Raw genomic sequence first — 23,681 nt, 5'->3', positions numbered from 1 at the left:
AATGGAAAACCTCACTGACCTGTGTAAAACAGGCAGTGCTTGTCTTCCTGACATTTGGAGAGGCTCCTTTGCTGGCATCAAGGATTTTCTTTGTTCTGTGCAGTCATTGGCTGAGCTGCCTGGCATGATTGGGGAGACAATGTTCCACGTTAGCAAGAAACCCAACCTTCTCCCGGTATCACCACCTCCCACAATATTGCATTCTAAATGTTGTCCTCATCGAGTACACAATGCATGGTCTTAGTCAGAATGGTTCAGCCAGCCATCTTTTATCAATGTCCTTGTTTGTAGCCATGTCCTTTGGGTTGGACAGTCAAAGAAGATAGACTCTAATTCAGCCTTCCCAGTCTTTGGCCACCCAACTCAGAGATTTAGTTCACTGTGCTTCCTTAATAGTCATAACATTGTATCTTTATCAGGCACTGATACTCTTCAGCCAAAATTTAGGTAACTGTATCAGTTACATAATGATACTAAACAAAGAAAATTCCCTTAAAAAGTCCAGCCTGCTTCTAAAATTTCCCCATTTTGCTTGGATGCAAACCCTTGTGTGTTCCCTGTAGGACATTGTTCTCTCCCTGGGAGGCACTCATTTTTGTTGCAAATAAGGACCAGGACACTTGATAGTCTCAAAAGTTTTAACTAGGGGCTGGGGTTGTGGCTCAGCGGTAGAGAGCGCACCCCGCACATGCGAGACCCTGGGTTTGATCCTCAGCACCACATAAAAGTAAATAAGTGAAATAGAGGTATTGTGTCCAATTACAACTAAAAATAAATAAATATATATTTTTTTAGAAAGTTGTAACCACTCAGCAAGGGTCAACAGCCCCCTCCCCACTGGCTTCTCATGAGGTGATTCACCAACTCATCCCCACACTCACCCACCTGTCCAAACACTCACCAACCCATCTAGTCATTCATTCACCTTCTGTGTGTCAAGCCATATGTTTAGTGCTGTAGAGACCAAGGGAAAAAAGCCCATAGTTCTTGCCTTTAAGCATCTCCCAAAGTGGGGAGACAGTCTGGGTGGCGGATGCCATGATGGGCACTGCTCAGGATGCTGTGGGAGCACAGATAAGGCCTTGAGAAACACTGGGATGAGGTTGGGAAGAATTCAGAAAAGGATTCCCTCAGGGACTTATTCCTGAGCATAGCCTGGCCAAGCAGGGGTTTCTGGGGGTGGAGATGAGCAGGTGTTCAGCTTGGCTGGAGCAGAGTCAGGAGTTGGAGGACTGGTGGGAGATGAGACGAGAGGTTTGGCAGAAACATGCCATAGTAGTTGTTGCCTCCTTGGGGCAACAGGAGCCATCAGAGAGTGGAAAAGCTGGAGCAACACAGGCACATGTGCATTGCTGAACTAGCTCCAGGGTTAGAGTTGTAGGGGTTGTTGGGTGGGGGAGGGGCACAGTCTGAAGACAGGGACACCATCTAGTCTGATGTGATTCAGGAAAGAATTGGACAGCCTGAAGTGAAGTAAGGCATTTATAGGAGGAGTTGGAAATGAAGGGGCCAATATGAGACATTAAGAAAGTAAAAGCTGGGCTGGGGTTGTGGCTCAGCAGTAGACTGCTCACCTAGCATGTACGAGGCCCTGGGTTCTATCCTCAGCACCACATAAAAATAAATAAATAAAATAAGGGTATTGTGTCCAACTACAACTAAAAATAAATCAAATAAACCAAAAAAAAAAAAAAAAAACCGAAGTAAAAGCTGCTGAAGCTAGGGCACACCTATAATCCAAGCAACTTGGAAAGCTAACGCAGGAGGATCAGAAGTTGAAGGCCAGCCTCAGCAACTTAGTGAGATCCTGTCTCAAAAAATAAAAAGGCACCTGTAATCCCAGCAGCTCAGGAGGCTGAGACAGGAGGATCATTAATTCAAAGCCAGCCTCAGCAATGGCGAGGTACTAAGAAACTCAGTGAGACCTTGTCTCTAAATAAAATACAAAATAGGGCTGGGGATGTGGCGCAATGGTTGAGTGCCCCTGTGTTCAATCCCTGGGACCCAAAAAATAAATAAATAAAAATAAAAAGGGTTGGGGATATAGTGCTGTGGTGAAGCACCCCTGGCTTCAAAAGCTAAGGTCCCAGTGCCTTGGTGAATATAGAGGGTGCGAGTAAGATAGACTGCCAGGATTGGACATGGAATGGAAATAGGTCTTTTTGGAGGCAGAGGGGAGCAGCTAATTAATTTTGTTCAGGTGGTGTTGAATCAAGGCCTGTGGTGTACCAGAAAGTATAGCACAGCAACACATAGCACAGCTAATTGAGAATAGGCAACAGGGAGATGGAGATGTTCATTTGGGACTGTTGAGGCCCTGAGTGGCAGTCCCACAGGAAAGACCTAAAGGGCTGAGGTTGGAACTCCAGGGAACCTCAGTGTTTAAGGAAGAACTGTGGTGGAGGTGAATAAAGAATGTTCAGAAAGTTAGAATAATAAAGTCCAAGGGAAAACAAGTGTCTCAAGAAGGAGGAAGTGACAGACACTACAGAAACACAGTCAAGGACATAGTATTTAACCATGGGGAGGTAAGGTGGCCACCTTCCTTAGAAGAAGGCAGAAGCCAAGATATGGAATGAATGGAGCCAGGGGAAGCTGAGATAAGCCTGCAGATGGGGAGTGCTCCTTGACTCATAGTTCCGTCCAAGTTGACTTCTGTGGGGCCAGTGCTTCCAAATGCTGGGCTAGATTTTTCACCTACTTCTCACATCACCTCAGAAACTATGACCAAGCAGGAAGATGGGAGTGAAGGAGAGGAGAAAGTGAGGATAATGCCTGGAAGGGTAGCTTCCCCCTCTCCCTTTCCTTTTTCAATGGGAGAATCCTGAGGGGAATAAAAATGCTAAAAAGGGCAGCTTCTCAGGGAGCCCCTGGGCGTCTTAGAGCTGTGGACTTGACTTCCCCTCAGCACAGACAGCAGTAGTGGGGAAAAGCTGCTCACAGCGTTGCTAGGGTTAAGGTACCTCAGGAAAACTAGGGTTACTGTGTTTTCAGGGTAGGTAAGAGATTCAAAGAGCCTGTTCCATGAGAAAAGTCCAGAAATAAGGCAGGGCATAGTCAGAGGTGAAACAAAGTGAGGCATTCATGAAAGGTGGCATGCTGGAACTGGTCCCACTGCACTTTGGCTTTACCAGCCTAGTCCCTAAATACAGTTTAGAAACTGGGGTGAAAAATAGACACTGACCTGAGGGCCAGGCAGTGGCTGAGCCACAGGAGTCCTGAGGTTCATGAGGCTCCTAGGCTCGGCTCTAGGGAGGAGACCCAAGAAGGGGAATGTCCTGTGGTCTTTTATGGGCTATTGATTACTCCACCTGGGGCTTCTAGAATATACTACTCAAAAACCTGTATTTCCCCCAGTTGTTCTTGGAGCAGTCCTTAAAGTGGACTCCTCAGAGCCTGTTCTAGCCCACCTCTTTCTTTTAGAAATAATTCTTGATGTTGAAAGGAAAGCTGGAAGAAAGGGAGCATGAGGAAAACAAAAACCCAAGGCAAGCTGTTTGGCCTTAAGCAGCTATCCATGTGGGAATTGGTAAGACTGTCAAAATTTTCCTGGTAATGTCTTCAGAAGTCACAGAAGAAAAAGGTGATTTTGATCCCAAAAGGCTATAAAAGGATAAGTAAAGATGTCATAGAGGCTTAGTCTTCTGCAGGCTTGAGAGAGCTGCCAGATTCCCAGCAGGGCTCCCTGGTGGGCATCAGCAGAAGGTGGGAATCAGCTGGGCTCAGTCCACTGACAAGTCCTTATGATCCCAAGCCCAGTCTTCCTCCCAACTGAGTGCCAGACACAGCACATACCTGACTTGAGTTCAAAGCCCAGCAGGGAGAGAAAACAAACATGTTGAGAAGAATCTCATTAACCAGCCACTTAGGAGGGGAGGCTGAGGCAGGAAGATCACAAGTTCAGTGTCAACCTGAACAACTTAGACCCTGTGTCATAATAAACAGGACTAAAGTCGTAAAGCACCCCTGGTTCACTCTCCAATACTTGCGGGGAAATCGATGCAGTGTAGTATATTGAAGGGGTAGGGTTTCCCAGTTGGGAGCCAAGCCAGGCAGGATTTCTGGAGAAGGCATCTCTACTAAGTACCTGAGTACAGCACTGGGTGTTCCCAGCCCTTCCAAAGGTGAGGTGCCAGACTTAAGAAGTGTAGTCCCCTGAACTGGCCTGGGCTCAAAAGTACTAGGAAACAACTCAGTACTCCTGCACTCCCTACTGGCCTGATACCATCTCTCTGATTACCTCCCACAACAGTTTGACTTTGGGGACACCATGGTCCACCAGGCCATCCACACCATTGAGTACTGCCTGGGCTGCATCTCCAACACCGCCTCCTACCTGCGGCTCTGGGCGCTCAGCCTTGCTCATGCACGTGAGTATGTTTCCCTCCCACCCAGAATCGTGGGTTTTCCTTTCTCTGGGCACACCCTCAATTGCGTGAAGGTTTATCCAGCATGTGAAGGTTCTAGAATTATTCTGGCACCTGAATCCAAGCAGAATGAGTACATGTTCTCCAGACCTGAGGAAATCCAGCAGCAGTTGCTGAGGGGCCTCTTCTCGCTATCCTTTTTCTTTGATTACCACTTATGCTAGTTTAGCTGTGCATGGTGAACCTACCCAACTGTGGGAATCCACAGGGCAAGGAACCCTCCAGGGAAGGATGCCAGAGATAAATACAAGGTCCACAGCCACCTCTTGTTAGACTGAATCAGACTTTGTGTCTCCCCATTTCCCAGAACTCTCCGAGGTGCTTTGGACCATGGTGATCCACATCGGCCTGAGTGTGAAGAGCTTAGCCGGAGGACTGGCGCTGTTTTTCATCTTTGCCGCTTTTGCCACACTGACCGTGGCCATCCTGCTGATCATGGAGGGCCTCTCAGCCTTCCTTCACGCACTGCGATTACACTGGTGAGGAGCAGGAGATAGGGGTGGGACACCTCCTTGCCTGCAGGGAGTGCACGGCTCTCCTTCTGCATAAAATCAAGGGTCTGTCTTCTAGGAGGTGGGAGCTATCCCTTTGCTGGCTCTCATGGCATTACCCTAGTGCCTGTGTTGGCACTGAGCTTTGGAAACAGACCACAGAAAAGCCTAGCTTATCTTTTCATGGGTTTCAGGGAGGGTTCCCTGGTAAGTGTCATCAGGTTCTCATCCCCTGCCTTTAGTGTTCTCTAATTCTCTTGAAGCTAGGTGGTGGCACTTAATTGTAATCCCAGTGACTTGGGAGGCTGAGGTAGAAGGATCACAAGTTTGAGAGCAGCCTCAGCAATTTATTGTTTTGTTAGTTTGTGGCAATACTGGGGATTGAACCCAAGGCCTCTTGCAGCTAGGCCTGAGCTACACCCCCAGCCTCAGCAATTTAGCAAAACCCTATCTATATGAAAATAAAAAGGGCTGGGGATATAGCTCAGTGGTAAAGTGCCCATGGGTTAAAACCCCAGTACCACCACCTGCTCACCCCCACCCCAATAAAAAACACACATTGCTGGAGTTGGTGTTCTCTGTTTGAGATTATTTTGTTCTTGTTTTTTTCTCTCATATCTTTAGAGCAGTAAAAGCACTATAGAGTCTTGGTCCAGGAAAGGGCTAGAGCACACTGCATCCCAGCTTTATCCTTTTATCCCTGTGCCAGTGCTGTTTGGGCAGGATAGTAGCTTAACGGCTTCGTTGTGACCGGGGGTTCCTGGCTACATCATACAGCCGGGTATACTAAAGCAGCTGCTTCGGAAAGACAACTTTGGGTTTTCTTGTTTGCTTGCTTGTTCTCTTTAAGGTACTGTGTGACTCTTAATGGCTCTGCCTGGAGAGAGTGAGCTCAGGAGTGGGAAAACTTGGTTGTGACGGGTGACCTCAATGAGAGTTGTCAGATTTAGCAAATAAAAAAATAGGACACTGAGTTAAATTTGAATTTTAAACAGTGAATAATTTTTAGTATGAGTATTTCTCAATGTGCATGGGACATACTAATACTAAAAACTGGGCAACCCTTTATGTCTCTATTTCCTTCTTTGGGGGGGGGGTGTTGACGGGGGGTACTAGTATTGAACTCAGGGGTACTCACCCCTGAGCCACATCCCCAGCCCTATTTTGTATTTTATTTAGAGACAGGGTCTCACTGAGTTGCTTAGTTGCTGAGGCTGGCTTTGAACTCATGATCCTCCTGCCTCAGCCTCCTGAGTTGCTGGGATTACAGGCGCCACCACACTGGGCTCCATTTCCTTCTTTATGTTATGATTCTCCCTCCTTTTTGGAGTCTCAAAATCCAGAGTTTCTGGAAGCCCTGGATCCTGTCCCCAGAGGAACACTCACCCCTCACCCCCACTGTTACAAGTGGTGAGGGGTCATAAACTCACTGAACCTGCCTCAGTGATGTCTTGGTGGTCTTAAGGCCAGAAGAGGATTTTGAATGTCTGTCATGTTTTCCAGACCTGAGGAAATCTAGCAGCACTTGCTGAGGGGCAAACTCTTCTCGCTCTCCTTTTTCTTTGACTTTTCTCCTGACTGGATTACAGCCCAACCTCCTCACAGTTGGTTATGCTCAGTTATGGGGGAAGCAGCAAAGCTTTGGCTGGGACTACTCTTCCCTCAAAAGCTGCTCTGGGAGACTGCCGCCATGTCAGTAGATGCTTTCTCTGGCTTGGCCCTTCCCCTCCTGGCTGCCTCCTCCCTACCCAGTGCCTTGTTTACTTGGAGCTGGGAGGTTAGGAGTCTGCCTGTTTTAGACCGCTGGCTTGGCTCCCTGTTCTCAGCTTATCAGTGAACCTCCCCACCACACTTCCTCAGCCACTCCCGGTGAGGGAGCGTCTGCGTAACCAGCCTGTGATGACTCACTTTTTCTTGCCTGCCCTCTTGGCCTCCTTTCTTTCTTGTTAATGTCTCTGTCTCCTGAGCCCTGAGCTGAGGGAACAGTGACTACCCCACCTTGATTCCAGCCCGCATGAAGGCTCATTACCTCCTCCCTAGGCAGGGTGAGGAGCCATCAAGGCGCTGGAACAGAGCTGTTGAAAAGGTGGCCAAGGCAGGCAGGCTGGGTCATGAGGAAGGCTGCCTACACTTGGGCCTCATCTCCGGAGTGATGCCATGCTTCATTGCTAGGAGAATTACTTCTTGCAAGGTGTGATGGCACATGCCTATAATCCAAGTGACTCTGGAGGTAGAGGCACGGGGATTACAAGTTTGAGGTCAGCTTGGGCAAGTTAGTAAGACCCTGTCTCAAAATAAAAATTAAAAAGGACTTGGGTTTTAGCTCAGTAGTAGAAAACCCCTGGGTTCAGTCACCAGTACCAAAAAAAGAATTACTTCTTCCTCAGGCTCACATGGCCTTTGAGTGAAAGTGTCTTCCCATGTTCTCCCGAAGGAGTCTGAGGAGGTGGGTGAGTGACAGGAGAACAGGTTTTCGAGTCAGGCTGACTTGAGTTTGGATCTCGACCCTACTATACTGAGCAGGTGGCCCTGAGCAGAGCACCAGCTCTCTGAACCTGCCTTTCTCTCACATGGAGAGAGAGGACAATATCCATGTGATAAGGTTACTGGGAGCAAACAGGAAATAACGCACACACCAAGTGTCCGTCACAGTGCTCTGGCATATCCTTTAAACAGGTGTTCAGGTATAGATTGTGGCTATCCTGCTGAATAGTGGGATGCCTGGGAGAGAGGGCATCTGGCTAGGGTATCTCATAAAGAAATTGCTTTTGGCCTCTTTGGAAAGGAGAGATCCCAAAAGGAAGCATGAGATACCATCTGAATGCTCTTAGATACAGTTTGCAAGGAATACGCCTGCTGCACGTCATAGTTTTATTTCTGTTTACTAGTTAATATTGGCAGAAGATAAAAAAAAAACAGTGAAAAACTCCTTTCTGAACTTTCAGAATCCCTTCTTTGGAGGGGTGTCACCAATGGCACTTCTGGGGCCACTCCAAAAAAGTGAATGAAATTGGTGCTTATGCGCCCTCTCCTGGCTGAATGTGCATGTGCGCCAAGGGTTCTTGGGTCTTAACAGTTGTCCAGAGTAGCAGGAGGAGTTCAGAGTTGTGGTCACTGCTCAGAAGTAGGAACAGCTGGTCCCGTGGAAGATGGCCACAGGGATATCCCTGCTGGTTGTCCAGGCATCCAACATAGGCATCCTCATGCTTCTTATTTCATCCGTGGTGTTTCCCGATTCCAGGGCCACTCCATTGCACAAAGTTCTCAAGTCTCTTCAGTGAGAACGAGAGGAAAAAATATTTGACTTGATAACATATACAGCAATAGTCTAAGATCATGACTTGTTATAAGAAGGTGGGTGACATATTTTAAAACATAGCAGGTTAAGTACTAATCTGCCAAGTCTGTCTGTCTTCTGAGTTGTATCTCTCTTTTCCTCCTGCCTACCATGCATTGTATGCTTGGTTTTCTTGCCCACCATAGTTAGATATTTCTTCCTCAGAGAAGGAATAAGGCAGGGATCTGATTGTAGTTACAGCTGATGTTTTTGCAGAAAGACTGTTGCCTGTGGCCTCCCTTCCAAGGAACCTGATTCCTTCTTATCTAGCAGATTCTACATGTATCTGAATGTGCACACTGGTGCAATCACAAATTTGTTGATGGTTAATTGGGCATAAATGGGAAGCACTTTGTCATAAGGAATGCAGTGTTGCCACAGTCTGACAACATGGAGTGTTTGAGATAAGGCAGCCCCAGGAGAAATAAGAACCCCTGGAATGTGGCTCTAGGCTTACATCATTGACTGACATTTGGACCATCAGATAGGACATCAGAACTGCTCAGAGAGAGAAGAAAGAGCCAGAAAAGCAGTTCAATCCAGACTGAGTTTCCAAAACTGCCTCAGTCACACCTCTCCAGAAAAGGAAGGGGTCCCAGAACCCCTTCCTTCTTCACCCAGTCAAGAAAAATGGTTTTCTGTCCGTGGTAGGAGTGATCTCTTTTGGTCTCCCATTTAGTCTCTATGGGTCACTGGGTGTCCTTTGCCACCTGTGGGACCTGGAAGCCATGATAGAGAAACCTGTCATCCTTCACAAGGTTCTTCTCATATCAGTTTGGATTCTAGAGGTGCATTTTAGTGGCTTGGGCATGGCAGAGCCAGGGAGACTCCCTGAGCAGAGCAGTGCAGTGACCCATAAAGAAAAAGAGCTTTCAGAGTGTCCAGGAGGCCGTTCTTGTCCCAGCACAGAGGACTTTTATGTCTATACTTTTTCAGGAAGTGCATGTTTCCTTGGTTCAGGGGAGGAGGGTGGGGAGACTGATAGGGAAATTGCTTTCCAGTTTTGTGCTGGGAGCTTGGGGTAAGGACCACTGACTGGGGAGACAGGTTAAGTCAGATGAACCTAGGTAGGCATAAGATTTTGAGCTGAGAATGTAGTTCAGTGGTTGACTGCTTAGCTAGCATGTGTGGGGCCTTGTGTTTGATCCCCAGCAACATGGAAAAAACAAAAGATGTCTGTGGTTGTGGCCACCCTAAGTCTCCAGCCTCAAGTACTAGCTGGTGGGAGGGGCAGTCTCAGGTGGTGTGAAAGGGATCTTCTGTCTGCCCACACAGCAGAATTTATTGCCTCATCCCAGATATGTGTCCCCTTCTAGACCCCAGTGGGCCCACATGGTAAGCAGAAGGGAACCAAGAGAAGGGTGGTACCCCCATGGCCATCTGAAAGCATAGCACCTACTCCATTTGCCTTGTTTGGAAATTAGTATTGTGTGATTAGCCAGCCAGGGGGTCAAAATTCTGACTGCCTCACTAGAATTCAGGGGCAATATACCCCACCAATGTGGACAGTTTCCCCTAGGTCTTGAGCTGGACCCTGTAGTATGGCTTGTTCACTGGCTATCAATTGTAGAATGAAGAGAGTATATATAAATCTGTTGCTAAGTCAGTGACTCTGGAGACTGAGACAGGAGGGTGGCAAGTTTGAGACCAGACTGTCGCAAAAGAAATTTTTTTCTTTTTTTGGGGGTACTGGGGATTGAACTCTGTGACTCTACCACTGAGCCACATCCCCAGCCCTATTTTGTATTTTATTTAGAGACAGGGTCTCACTGAGTTGCTTAGCACCTAGCTTTTGCTGAGGCTGGCTTTGAACTCGTGTTCCTCCTGCCTCAGCCTCCCCAGCTGCTGAAATTATAGGTGTGCGCCACTGCGCCCAGCTCAAAATAAATTAAAAAGTGCAGGGGATGTAGTTCAGAGGTGAGGAACCCCTGGGTTCCATTCCTAGCAACACACACACACACACACACACACACACACACACAGCATTTAGACCCAACAGAAGTGAGAAGCAGAAGCTACCCCTGTTCCCCACCATGTGGCTGCAGAGGCAGCCTCAGTAGCTGGAACCTGAAGGAGGAATTTTTAGGGCATTGAATGTGGGGTGACCCAGGTCCTGGTTTGGAACTGCTCTTGGAGCAACCCTGTGACTGACTTCACTTTGAAGGACCATTCCATTCCCTCCTGAATCCTGTTTCCCAGGAGGAGTGGGCTATCTCAAATGGGAAGTGTCCAGGGCCAGGGAGGCTTTGGGACCTTGGCCCAGCTCCTGCGGAATGTGGGAGTGGAGGGACAAAGCAGTGCCCTCACTCCCACACAGAAAATCCTGCTTCACTCTTCTCCCAGGGGGTGGAGCTGACAGCTGCCACTTGGTGTCCTCAGTCAGTAACCCAAGGCCAAAGGACCTCTGGGAACCCCCAGTGTCACTGGCCATTTCCCACTCCCTGTTTAAATCTTGCCGCCTTGGCTTGGAGGGCAAGCGGTGGCTGAGGCCAGAGGATAAGCAAGGGAACTAAAGGATTCTTGAAGCCTTAAAGTTTCCTGAAGCCTTTGCCCTGCACCCTCCCGTCACCTGTCTCCTCACAGTCCCCACGCCTGCCTGTTCTTGCAGGGTTGTGGTGTCACAAAGTACCAAGTGGAAACTGTGCCTCAGGGCAGCTCTCCTTGGCTTTTTTATCATCTGAATCATGCATTTTTCTGCCTATATTTGGTGATGCTTTGGCTGCTGGGCAGCCCTCCAGGGCGAGTGGGGGAGGAAGCGATCCAGGCAGCCCTGCTCCCGCTTCTTCCTGCCCCTCTGAGTTAGAAAGGGCCCCAAGGAGAGCTGCAGGAATGGTCGCCTCACTGCCTGGGAAGGGAGTTAAGACCCTGTCTTTCCTTTTGGTCCCCAGAGAAGAATTTTTTCTCAGATGTTTTTGTGGTTGGAGAATATTTTTGCCATTGCTTTGAGAAGACTTCCCCTCCTAACTTCCCCCCTTTCCTAGGAATTTCCGCCCTCAAACTGAAAGCCTTCAGCATTCACTCGCAAGCCCCCCTTCTCCTTCCTCCTCCGAAGAAAAGGAACAAACAAGAACAGTGGTGTTGGCCCAGGGACCCTTGAAGGGGCTTCCCTTAGAGGTGGTTTATGTAAGCCCTTTCCAGGAAGGCCCATGGGGGACCCTTCTTCATGAACTTCATTGCCGTTAGAGACTCAAGCCAACTTGATGCTTTTTGCATGTGGCTCTCTACAAAGAGTTCTGCATAAACACCCTCTGGAAAATGCAAGAACAGGAACTGAGGAACTCCCTGTCCACTCATCCTATATTGAGTTCTTGATGAGGGCAGATCTGGGCTTTAAAAGTGGTTTCCACACTATGGGAAGTGGACTGAGAACAGAGTTTTCACAAGTGCACCCAGGAATGTGAGGCCTGGAGGAAGGTAGGCACAGCACATCTTTTTGGGTCTACTGGGAAGTCCCAAAAAGCTTCAAGAGGTTTCTATGGGCCAGGCATTGTGACATATCCCTGTTATCCCAGTTACTGGGGAGGCTGAGGTAAAAGGATTGCTTGAGCCCAGGAGCTGGAGGCCAACCTGGGCACTATAGCAAGATATTTTCTCAAAAACAAACAGAAGTTTCTGTGGGATGACATCTGTTCTTTTCCCTCTTTCCAGGGTCGAGTTCCAGAATAAATTCTACAGTGGGACCGGTTTCAAGTTCCTACCCTTCTCCTTTGAACACATTCGGGAAGGGAAGTTTGATGAGTAAGCCCCTGGTGGGACCATGCACCCAGGTCCCCTCCCTGCCTCCTTCCACACTGATTAGCTGTGTTCCTTTTGCCTGTTGGTTGTGATTCCTGGACACCAGGGCATTTGTGTCACCCACACCCCCTTCTCCAGCCAAATCATTAGGAGCTGGCTTCCCTGGGTTTCTCACCATCCAGCTTTGTGTGTCGGGTATGAATGTTTTAGAGAAGTTGGGCTCTGGCTGGCACTTATACCAACTGGGCACCAGCATTTACCTCCCAGCCTCCATCCAACCAGAGATGGCTCTCCTCGCCCCCTGGTGGTGAATTGATTTGTGCAGGCATGCCATGCTCTGAGCCCTGGGCTTCCTGATGGAAGGAGCAACCATGCCACTGGCATCTACACTTTTGAGTCCTCCACTCCTGCTACTGGAGTTACTGGCTGGGTACTGGAGGGGAGCTCTCTTCCAGGGGGAATGCTCTAAGAAGACCTACTCAGATTAGCAGGGATGGATCCAGGAAAATGTGTTGTTCTTTGCCTCCCCCCCTCCAATGCTTTTTAATCAGGAATTCAGCTAGACCTAACTGGCCATTTTGAGTGACTTCTCTTTGTTATCCTCAAGGGTCTCAAGATACCCAGCAGCATCTTCCTAACCTCCATGCTACACTCCCACCCCACCCCACCCCCATTTGCACCCAGTACAACATAGGACAGCTGGGAGTGCACAGAACAGAGGTCCTGGTTGGCGCACCAACAGGCTTCCCTCCCTTGGATTGGCTACTGCCCAGGCCTTGCTCAGGCCTTGCTCAGGCCCTGCCCGTAGCACACCCTCAGGGCAGAGAGCTCAGATTCAAGCTCTTTCCTGGTGGAGAACCTGAGACCTTCCCTACCCCTTGATCATTATGTCTTGAGTACAGGACTACAGTCATCAAGGCTGGTTCTGCCTGCAGGCCACTTTGCTCTCTCCAGTAGTGCTCTCTCCCACTTCCACACTGACATCTGGTCTCAGGAGGGGAGGCCTAGGCAGGGAAGGTCAGCATTATTTAAGGTTTGCTGATTGGAGGTGACTGGCAGAGCTTCCAGTAAGAGTTGCACAGCCCTGCCAAGGAACCACACCCATCACCCCTGCACGCCCTTGGGCTGGGGCCTTCAAATCATGTGCTGGCGCAGCATCCCGAGCTGCTCTAGCTAAATTCATCCCCACAACCTTCGAGGTGGAGGTAATACCCTGAAGCAGCCATACCCATGCCCTCCTCCCACCCTGGTGTTTCTGAGTGAGCTACAGAGAGCTGTTCACACACTCTTCTAGGCTGGGCTGGCCCTGAACATGGACCACCCTGCCCCTGCTTCACTGTGTGCTGGCCTATTGTGACCTGACACAGATCTTGTACAAAGCCCCACACCTCTTGTGCCCTGGTTCACGTGGTGATCTTTATTCTGTGTACAGTGGGATTTGAAGCAGAGTTCTTGGTCAGGAACCCTACCCAAGGCCCCTCTCTTTAGACATTCCTGTGCTGAATAAAATGTGTTTGACTCTCCAGTGAGGCTGCCTGTGTCTGTGCTCACAGCCCCTGTGTCGCTCTGGGTTCAGCCCTTGAGTCCATTTGGTGCCCCACACACTCTGCATCCTGCCAGCTTTTCTGCTTTTATTTCCGATCAGAGGCCACAGCTGCCATGGCCCTGACTGGGCAGTTTGTGACATTTTGACCTTATCTCAAGTTTCCCAGGTGGCTGCTCGCTCAGATGAGCCAAGGCAGCTTTGCAAACACTGCAAGTGGCATGAAGGGGACAGGGAAGCCCGGCTTCAATTTTTCTTCCCTCACTGTATATTCTAACAGGATGGGGAGGAGGGGGTTTGGGCATCTGACCTCTCCCTTCTCCAAGTGTGCTCTCTGGGCTCAGAGGCCTGGCTGTTTTGAGCCCTGGAGTAATTGGTCATGGTGTAAGTGGAGGTTCTGTGTGGGTTTCTCAGGGAAGCTGAGGAATGTGAAATGCTGAGGTAGGCAGGCAGCAGGCCAAAGAGCCAGCAGGACCTTGCAGGGAACCCCGCTGCACAAGAAGGGCCCTTCTCTCCTCCTAACTTGTCCTGTGAGGTTTACACATTCTCTCTCCTCATTCCTCCAGGGCTGGGGCCGCACAAAAAGTGCAATCTGACATCTGCTGCTCAGGGATCGGTGGGAGGAACCAGGACACACTGTTCACTTTTTGGTCCTTATCTCACTCTAGCCTCAACCTTTACTCCCCAATAGCAGTGCATCTGCCTCTGAAGTACGCCCACCCCAGGCTCCTCAGATAAAAGGGTTAGGATGAAAATTCTGGTCAATGAGCTCTTTTCGCCTGTGCTCTGTTACTGCCTCAAAAAGGCCTAATCAGAATAGATATTTAAAATCAATGAAATAGAATTGAGAGTCCAGGAATAAATCTCAACGTTTATGTTCTGGTGACTTGACAGAGGGACCGAGGTATTTTGGTGAAGAACAAACTTTTTTTTTTTTTTTTTTTTTTAAACAAATGGTCCTAATACTGGGTATCCACATACAAAGGAACAAATTGCACTGCTACCTCATACTGTACAAAAATGAACTCAAAATACAGTTAAATGTAAGAGTTAAAACCAAAATGCCCTGAGAGGAAATCATAGGAGCACATCTTCGTGACCCTGAGTTAGGCACTGATTTTTAGATATGACACCCAAAGCACAAGTAACAAGATAAAAATGTAGATAAGATGTGCTTTAAAGGTCAGAAATCAAGAAAATGGAAAGAACACTGGGTATGGTGGTAAACACCTCTAATAATTCCAGGAGGCTGAGGCAGGATTCCAAGTTTGAGGCCAGCCTCGGCAGTTTAGCAAAAACCTGTCTCAAAAATAAAGACACACTTTTTAAAAAGGGGATAGGGAGGGGGCATTGTGGTAGAACACTCACCTAGCATGTGCAAGGTATGAGAAAAGAATAAAGTATTTGCAGCAAATCATACATATGGTAAGGGACTTAGAATATATAAATAACTCTTCCTCAATCCTCAGCACCACATAAAAATAAATAAAGATAAATAACTCTCCAAACCAAGAATAAAGACTTTTCCCTCCCTTGGCTGTAGGGGGATTGAACCCAAAGGAGCTTTACCACTGAGTTACATCTCTACCCCTTTTTACTTTTTTATTTTTTGTGGTGCTGGGGGATGAACCCAGGCCCTTGTGCATGTGAGCCAACAGTCTACCAACTGAGCTATATCCTCAGCCCTTTTTATTACTTTTTAAATTATTCTCTACTTATTTAAAAAAATTTTTTTTAGTTGTAGATGGGCACGATACCTTTATTTTATTTATTTACTTTTATGTGGTGCTGAGGATTGAACCCAATGCCTCACACATGCCTCACGCAAGTGCTCTGCTTCTGAACTACAACCCCAGCCCTTATTTATTTTTGAGACAGGGTCATGCCCAGGCTGGCCTCAAATCTCAAACTTGGTGATCTTCCTGTCTCACCCACTCAATTAGATGGGATTACAATCATGTGCCACTGTGCTCAGTTTAAAGACAAATTTTTTAAAACAGGCAAAGCATTAGACATTTCTTCAAATAAGCTGTTTCATTTTTTTAATATTTTTTTTGTTTTTTTTAAGGTGGACACAATATCTTTATTTTACATTTATGTGGTGCTGAGAATCGAACCAAGTGCTAAGTGAGCATGCTACCACTTGAGCCACATCCCCAGCCCCCCAAATAAGTTGTTTCAATGGTCAAAAGATGCTCAACATCTTTTCACAGGTTTATTGCAAATCAAAATGAGATACCATAGCACATCCACTGAAGAGAGACAATTCCAAGTGTTTGTGAGAAGTTGAAACCCTAGCTCACTGCTGAATGGAACAGCTACTTTGGAAAGCAGTCTGGCAGTTAAATGCTAAACAGACCTGTAGCATACACCTGTAATCCCAGCAACTCTGGAGGATGAGGCAAGAGAATTGCTTGGGCAATTTAGCAAGATCCTGTCTTAGAAAATAAAGGAACGAGAGCTGGGTTGTAGCTCAGTGGTAAAGCACTGCCTAGCATGTGTGAGGCACTAAGTTGGATCCTCAGCACCTCATAAAAATTAATAAATAAAGGTATTGTGTCCATCTACAACTAAAAAATTAATAATAAAAAAAAAAGGACCATGGATATAACTCAATGGTAGAACACGCATCATGCAATCCCTAGTGCCACCCCCCCCCAAAAAAAAAAGCGTTGGGGAGACTGCAGTTGAGGGAGGAGTCTCTTCTGGGGGATGAGGAAAATATAGTTAGCCTTAAGATGATGGTTGCGGGCTGGGGTTGTGGCTCAGCGGTAGAGCGCCCGCCTCCCACGTGTGAGACCCTGGGTTCGATCCTCACTACCACATAAAAATAAATAAGTGAAATAAAGGTGTTGGTCCAACTAAAAAAAAAAAAAAAAAAAGATGATGGTTGCACAATTCTAAAACCACTTCACAGTATATTTTAAATTGGTAAAGTTTTTTGCATGTAATCTCAACAAAGTGGAAGATAAAGAGGCCCAGCGTTTCCCTGGAAAGAAATTCCTCTCTTGTCTGGCTGATAAGAACTTAGGGGAGGGGCTGGGGATGTGGCTCAAGCGGTAGCGCGCTCGCCTGGCATGCGTGCGGCCCGGGTTCGATCCTCAGCACCACTTACAAAGATGTTGTGTCCACCGATAACTAAAAAATAAGTGAACTTAGGGGAAGCATACCCCATTGGTCCTTGGTATGAGTTCTCAGAATATAGTGGCCTTGGACTGTTTGCAGCACAGCCAGCTAAAGATGGACTGACCATGGGCTGAGCTGGAGTCTACAGAAAGTCCCGGAATACTGGGTGGGGGTAAGGAACAGGATGGTTCTATTGCTCCTGAATTTTTTTGTGGTACTGGGGACTGAACCCAGGGCCTCATGGATGCTAGGCAAGCCCTCAACCACTAAACCCAGCCCCCACTGCTCCTGTTTTTAAGGATAACACCTTTTCCTGTACAATCCCCGAACCCCAAACGTATGAGTTGGTCTGTACTTTTGTTCAGGAAATACCCCCCATCTGAGGCCTTAGAATCAGTGTAGGGTAGGGTCACATGGGCCTCCTGGTCTTGGGGAGTCCCAGCCATCATAGATAAGGGACAATTCCATCACCACCTTCATTGGATGGGACTGCACATTTTACTTTCCAGGAGCTCTGGGTATAAGGCATATGGCATGGGTATGCAAAGCTTTCTGGCAGTCTCTGCCCTTCAATTCAGGGAGTGCCCCCTGCCCCCAACAGCTTCCAGCGACCACAAGGCAGGTCCTAGGTTTAGGCTGCCCCCTAATGGCCAGACAGGGGAGAACTCATTCTTCAGGCCAAGTGGGCTGGGTTCCTAGCTGGACTTGATGGGCAAGTAACTGGATTGGTAGGGCAGAGGAAGAAGCACTCCTGAGACTATTCTGGGGTGTGTGGGCAGAGCAACAGGCTGGCCAGGGACAAAAGACAGATGAGATGGAGAGCAAGCAGGGCCCCCAGGCAGCTTGTTTCACACATTAACTGAAAGAGTAATAAAATGTGTCACATGGTAAAAGAATCAAACAGTAAAAAGGGCCCTATTATAAATAAGCAAGTCTTCCACTCTCAGTGATCAAGTACTCCAGCACTTTCACAGTAGTTTTTTGTTTATTTATTTATTTTGGCACCTGGATTGAACTCAGGGGCACTCAACCACTGAGCCACATCCCTAACCCTATTTTGTATTTTATTTAGAGACAGGGTCTCACTGAGTGGCTTACTGTCTCGTGTTTGCTGAGATTGGCTTTAAATTCATGATCCTTCTGCCTCAACCTCCCGAGCTGCTGGGATTACAGGCATGTGCCACTGTGCCCAGCTTGTTTGTTTGTTTGTTTATTTTTTAGAGTTGTAGATGGACAGATTGCCTTTGTTTATTTTTATTTTTTAGTTTTCTGCGGACACAACATCTTTGTTTGTATGTGGTGCTGAGGATTGAACCCGGGCTGCACGCATGCCAGGCGAGCGCGCTACCGCTTGAGCCACATCCCTAGCCCGCCTTTGTTTATTTTTATATGGTGCTGAGGATCAAACCCAGTGTCTCACGTGGGCAAGTGCTCTGCTGTAAAGCTACAGCCCCAGCCCTTGTTTGTTTATTTGTAACACAATTGTAGTGTACTATACTCATTAGCTTGATATTTTTTGTTTTTATTTTTTTCTTGAGCGGGGGTGCATCTCACTGATACCCAGGTCTGGGACTCCTGGGCTCAAGGGATCCTCCTGCCTCTGCCTCCCAAGTAGATGTGACTATAGGGGTGCACCACACCCAGCTTGAATTAATATGTATACACACACACACACACACACACATTCATTTATATATTTGGTACTAGGGTTTGAACCCAGGGGTGCTTTATCACTGAGCTATATCCCTAGTCCTTTTTATTTTTTTTAATTTTGAGACAGGGTCTGGCTAAATGGCTAAAACTGGCCTGGAACTTGTGATCCTGCTCCCAAGTTGCTAGAATTACAGATGTGGGTCACCACACCCAACCTTTTAAAAATATATTCTGTAGAACATTCTGAAGTAGCACATGTTGTAGGGGAAGAAAGATGTGATATCTTTCCTTGCCCATCAGAAAGATCATAGCCAAGGGCTGGGGGTATAGCTCAGCTGGTAAAGTGCTTGCCTTGCATGCACAAGGCCCTGGGTTCAATCCCCAGCACCCCACACACATACACACACGCACAAAAAAAAAAAAAAGCATAGCCAACAGTCCTATCTATAACAAAAGACTAATTAATAAAAGAAAAGCATAATTGATTTATGCTTTTCTTTTATTTTTGATTTAGTTTTGTGTGACAAGCTGGGCATGGTGGTGCATGCCTGTAATCCCAGTGGCTTGGGAGGCTGAAGCAGAGGATCGTGCCTCAGCAAAAACGAGGGGCTAAAAACTCAGTGAGATCCTCTCTAAATAATATAAAATAGGGCTGGGGGTGTGGCTCAGTGGTCAAGTGCCCCTGAGTTCAATCCCCAGTACCAAAAAAAAAAAAAAGTTGTTTATGTGACATAGGAGTCTTCAGAAATAAGTGGCTCATTTTTATGCTTAGATTTGATGAAGAGTGGATGACCAAGTAGAAATGTGACTGAACAAAAGAGTCTGACCTAATGGTAAGACTGGAAAGGAAAACCCAGCAAGATCTGTCTAGTTTCTTGGCCTCCGTGTAGCATTCCTTTCTCCTATAGTACGGAGCAACATCCGTTCTGGAAGAAGAGTCTTATGATTTATTAACAGACATTGTATGTAGATAATTTTTCTATGGCTAGCTCTTATAAAGAAAAACAAGGGAAGACCACCAGGTATGGTGGGCCTGCCTGTAATCCCACAGATTCTGAAAGTTGAGGCAGGAGGATCACAAGTTTGAGGTCAGCCTGAGCAACTTACCAAGAACCTGTCTCAATTTTTTTAAAAAAAGGGTTGGATGTAGCTCAATGATAACGTGCCCCTGGGTTCAATCCCTAGTACCACAAAAAAAAAAAAAAAAAAAAAGGAAGAAAGAAAAAATTAAGTCAGGGGAAAGAGTAATAGTTCCAGGTTTTATGGCTGGCTTCCGGGGCAATGGGTATCAGTTTCTATAACCCACCTTGGGGAAGAGTTTCCCCTGCCTTGGTGGAGAAAGGGGAGGAGAGAGAAGGCAGAAGATCAGGAAAAAAGACTTTGTGCACTGCAAAAACAGACAAGAAAAAGAGCCTGTGCTTCTGAGGCCCTTCCAATGTTCTTTAGATCAAAGCACTCAGTGCGCCAAAGCAGCATATTTGGGGGTGTCATTTTCTGAGACTCAGCAACATATTCCTTTTTTTTTCAAGAGAATGCTTAATATTTTATCCTGGAGATGTATCTTAATCTATGAAGTCAGCCCTCTACTAAAACAAGAGTTCCCAGCCTCTAAGAATGTGTGTGTGTCATTCTGGTGGTGGTGGGGGTGTGACAAGAGGCACTCCTGATCCAGCAACCATGGACTTAGGCCCCCTGGATGGTGGTCCCAATTTGCTGTCCCTGCCAGCCAACCCCCTACCACCTGGCTGAATCCAGACCTGACACAGAGGCACTAGTCTGACAGGAGACCAGCAGCCCAATCCTCACCCCACCATCTACATGTTCCCTAAGATCCAGAAATGCTGGTGAAACAGAACCCGAAGGAGGAGAGTCTAACAGATCTCACCTGGAGCCAAGGGGGTTGTGAGGGGGGAATAGAAGGTGGCCCAGGGAGAAGGCTCAGGGGTAGTCTTGGAACTTCTTCCTGGGGAAGACTGAGAAACTTCCATATTCTGGCAACTGAATAGGAGGAGGGGCCACACCTCAGCTGCTTGCTGAGCCAGACTGAGTAGGGCATTGCAGCTTTGTTTGCAGCGAGGAGTAGACACACTCAGTGGGCTCTTATGTCCTCTTTCAGGTTCCTCTGCACTATATAACCCTGCTCAAACCCCTTCCCTGTCCCTAAACTCCTCCACTCCTATGATGACAATCCCCCAAAATCAACTATGCCTCCAAAGGACTCAGATGTCTTTCCCAAGAGCCCACCACGCTCTGCCTCACACAGCCATTAAACCCTCCCTGTCCAGACAGGCAGTCTGAGAAGTGGCACTGTCTGGGGAGTAGTGGCCAGAACCCTGCTCAAGGAACCAGGAATTCCAAATAATTCTAGTCCAGAGCTGTTCTGCTACTGTTACAGGGCTGGGGTCTGCTGGGAAACTGAGGCAGCAGAGACCCCCCCTCTTCAAACCCTGATTCTTGCAATCAGTTCAGAAAGTTTTCAGATATGTCATTCAGAGTAACAGGCATGAATTCATTAGAAGGAACAGGAAAGGGGAAAAGGGGACACTCTCAAGGGAGAGAGTGGGTCCTCTCAGAGAGGAGAGGGATAGTGTGTTCCTCCTCCCTCTAGTTTTATTGGGGCCCCAGGAAAGTTTCAAGAGACTCCTGCCTAGACACACTTTTTTTTTGGTACTGGGGATTGAACCCAGAGGGGCTTTATCACTAGCCATATCCCCAGCCCTTTTTATTTTTATTTTGAGATAGGGTCTAAGTTGCTTAGGGCCTTGCTAAATTGCTGAGGCTGGCCTTGAATTTGTGATCCTCCTGCCTCAGCCTCCAGAGATGCTGGGATTACAGGCATGGTCCACCACACCAGGTTTAGATACACCTCTTTTTTTTTTTTTTTTTCTGGAGGGCGGGGGTACTATGGATTGAACCCAAGGGCACTTGGCCACTGAGCCACATCCCCAGCCCTATTTTGTATTTTATTTAGAGACAGGGTCTCAGTGAATTGCTTAGCATCTCACCTTTGCTGAACTTGCTTTGAATTTGTGATCCTCCTGCCTCAGCCTCCCCAGCTGCTGGGATTACAGGCGTGTACCACTGCACCTGGCTACCTCTTGACTTTCAAGTCCCCACTGCCAAGACAACTCTAGGCCACTTTGGCCCATGCTGACAAATTCTAATTGGAACCTGTTCGTAACAGATTCTATGGTTGAGGGAATTATCCTTATCTCCCTAAATTCTGGAATCCTATATGTGTAAGTCACAAAAGTCCCCCACTTGAGGGTTACTTTTGTTCCTCTTAACAGCATTATTTCGGGCTTACATTTCTCCTGCAGATTACAGGTAGTACCACACCCAGCTAATTTTTTTTTTTGAGAGAGAGAGAGAGAGAGAGAGAATATTTTAATATTTATTTATTTATTTTTAGTTTTTTTTAGCAGACACAACATCTTTGTTTGTATGTGGTGCTGAGGATCGAACCCAGGCCGCACGCAGGCCAGGCGAGCACGCTACCGCTTGAGCCACATCCCCAGCCCCCTAAATTGTTTTTTAAAAGTGAAATCACTTGGAGGTCAGCACAGTTCGCCTTTCCCCCCCTCTACCCTGAACCAGAGACTGAATCCAGGGGCACTTAACCACTGAGCCCCAGCCCCAGCCCTTTTTATTTTGAAACAGGGTCTCGCTAAGTTGCTGAGGCTGGTTTTGAACTTGTGATCCTCCTGCCTCTGTCTTCCAAATCACTGTGCACCACCATGCCTGGCTGATGGGGCCCATTTTAAAAACTATTCCCTTAACCTCATGTTCCCACAACTCATGTCTGTCTGTTCCCTGTTACTACTGCTTATGGATCTTGCCCAAGTCACTTCCTCTGGCCCTCAGTTTCCCATCTGTATGAAGAAGGCAAGTCTGTGCCACCTTAGGGACTCACTAAATTGCAACTCTCCTGCCTCAGCCACCGGAGTAGCTGGGATTACAGATGTGTGCCACTGTGTCTGCTGTTGCTGCCCTTTGAGGGCCCTATGGAGTGCCCTCCTATGCCCACTTTTAACCACCTGACCTTTCAGTTCCTTAAAAATCACCATGTTCTTTAACTCCCTGGTGCTTTCTCTATGCATTCCTCTTTACCTCTTCTCCTAGACAAGTTCTACTCATGCTTGGGTTTCAGATTAAACGTGGCTGCCTTTTGGAAGCCTTAGGTTAGGTTCCCCTGCACTTCTTTACAGCATAGCAACCATGAAGGAAATTCCAACATAAATATTGTATCCAGGTCTCCCCAGGTAAGGAAGGTGGGGAGCATCTATTATTATTTTGCTAGTAACTAGTAGCTATGGCAGTGCCTAATACAAAATAAATTTCAGCTGGGCATGGTGGCGCAAGCCTGTAATCCCAGCGGCTCGGAAGGATGAAGGAGAAGGATTGCAAGTTCAAAGTCAGTCTCAGCAATTTAGCGAAACCTTGTCTCAAAACAAAAAAATTTAAAAACGGGCTGGGGACGTGGATCAGTGGTTAAACGCCCTGAGTTTTATTTATCCCTGGTAATGTATAAATAAATTTTAAAAAAGAAAAAATAATCTCCAAATTCATATTTATTGGGTAGGAGGGGAACTGGGTATGTATCTCAATGGAATAGCGCCTGCGTGCCAGCAAGCGTGAAGCCCTAGATTCATTCCCCAACTCTACCCCGCCCCCAGTTTTCTCATCTATTTTGAGACTTGGTCTAAACTTGCGATCCTCCTGCTTCTGCCTCTCCAGTGGCTGGGACTACAGGAGTGCGCCACGGAACACGTCCCCCACCCCCATTTTTTCTTTTAAAGGGTGGGTGGCTGGACGGAAGGGAAGTGACTTGCCGATGAACCCGCGCTGTACCTGAAGGCAATTTAGGAAGGGCAGCGCGCCCCGAGCGGCCCTGGGAGTTTGATGGGGTCACGCGCAAGTAGTCAGAAGACACTCTCAGGGGGTGGGTCTGGGCCCGGAAGCAGAATCTCCCGGCAGCAAACCGGAGTTCCAGCCTAAGTTCCACGTGGCCGGAGGCCCACAGCTGATTGGACACCCGCTGTTCCGCTATCCTGGTCCCGAGCCCGGATTGGTTGTTGGCTGGGCGCCGCCATGATGAGACCATGGAGGCCGCTACGGTGGCCGCAGCTCTGGGGTTCCTGCTTCTGGCAGGGGTTGGGGGCTCTTCGGTCGAGGAGGCCCGGGAGGAGTCGGTCGTGCGGGCGCTGGTGGTCCGGCTGCTGGGGCCCGGGCCGGCGGCCGATTTCTCGGTGTCTGTGGAGCGCGCCCTGGCGACCGAGTCGGGCTTGGACACCTACCGCCTGAGCGGCGGCGGCGGAGCGCGCGTGCAGGTGCGCGGCTCCACGGGTGTGGCGGCCGCTGCCGGGCTG

At 47.9% G+C, this 23,681-nt stretch overlaps 2 protein-coding genes and 1 long non-coding RNA gene across 11 annotated transcripts in view; 2 read left to right on the top strand and 1 right to left on the bottom strand.

Moving 5' to 3' along the window:
• Positions 1–13,515, top strand: part of Atp6v0a1 (ATPase H+ transporting V0 subunit a1) — a 58,300-nt gene extending 44,785 nt beyond the window's left edge. For all 9 annotated transcript variants that reach the window (XM_015495679.2, XM_048791118.1, XM_048791098.1 and 6 more), the window contains 3 exons: positions 4,253–4,370; positions 4,735–4,906; positions 11,904–13,515. In XM_015495679.2, the coding sequence (XP_015351165.1) occupies positions 4,253–4,370; positions 4,735–4,906; positions 11,904–11,997 (384 nt within the window). In that variant the 3' untranslated portion in view covers positions 11,998–13,515. The remainder of the gene's footprint in view (positions 1–4,252; positions 4,371–4,734; positions 4,907–11,903) is intronic.
• Positions 7,767–23,284, bottom strand: LOC125612631. Its single transcript, XR_007343124.1, has 2 exons — positions 23,164–23,284; positions 7,767–8,190 (listed from the first exon to the last, which is right to left on the bottom strand). It is a non-coding gene; the product is annotated as an uncharacterized LOC125612631 (long non-coding RNA).
• Positions 23,270–23,681, top strand: part of Naglu (N-acetyl-alpha-glucosaminidase) — a 6,723-nt gene continuing 6,311 nt past the window's right edge. Inside the window, exon 1 of the mRNA XM_015495672.2 lies at positions 23,270–23,681. This exon is cut by the window's right edge and continues 143 nt beyond it. Coding sequence (XP_015351158.1) covers positions 23,415–23,681 — 267 coding nt within the window. The 5' untranslated portion in view covers positions 23,270–23,414.

The sequence above is a fragment of the Marmota marmota genome, unplaced genomic scaffold, assembly GCF_001458135.2.
Source record: "Marmota marmota marmota unplaced genomic scaffold, marMar, whole genome shotgun sequence".
Lineage (NCBI taxonomy): Eukaryota > Metazoa > Chordata > Mammalia > Rodentia > Sciuridae > Marmota > Marmota marmota.
This window is presented reverse-complemented; position numbering and strand designations above follow the sequence as displayed.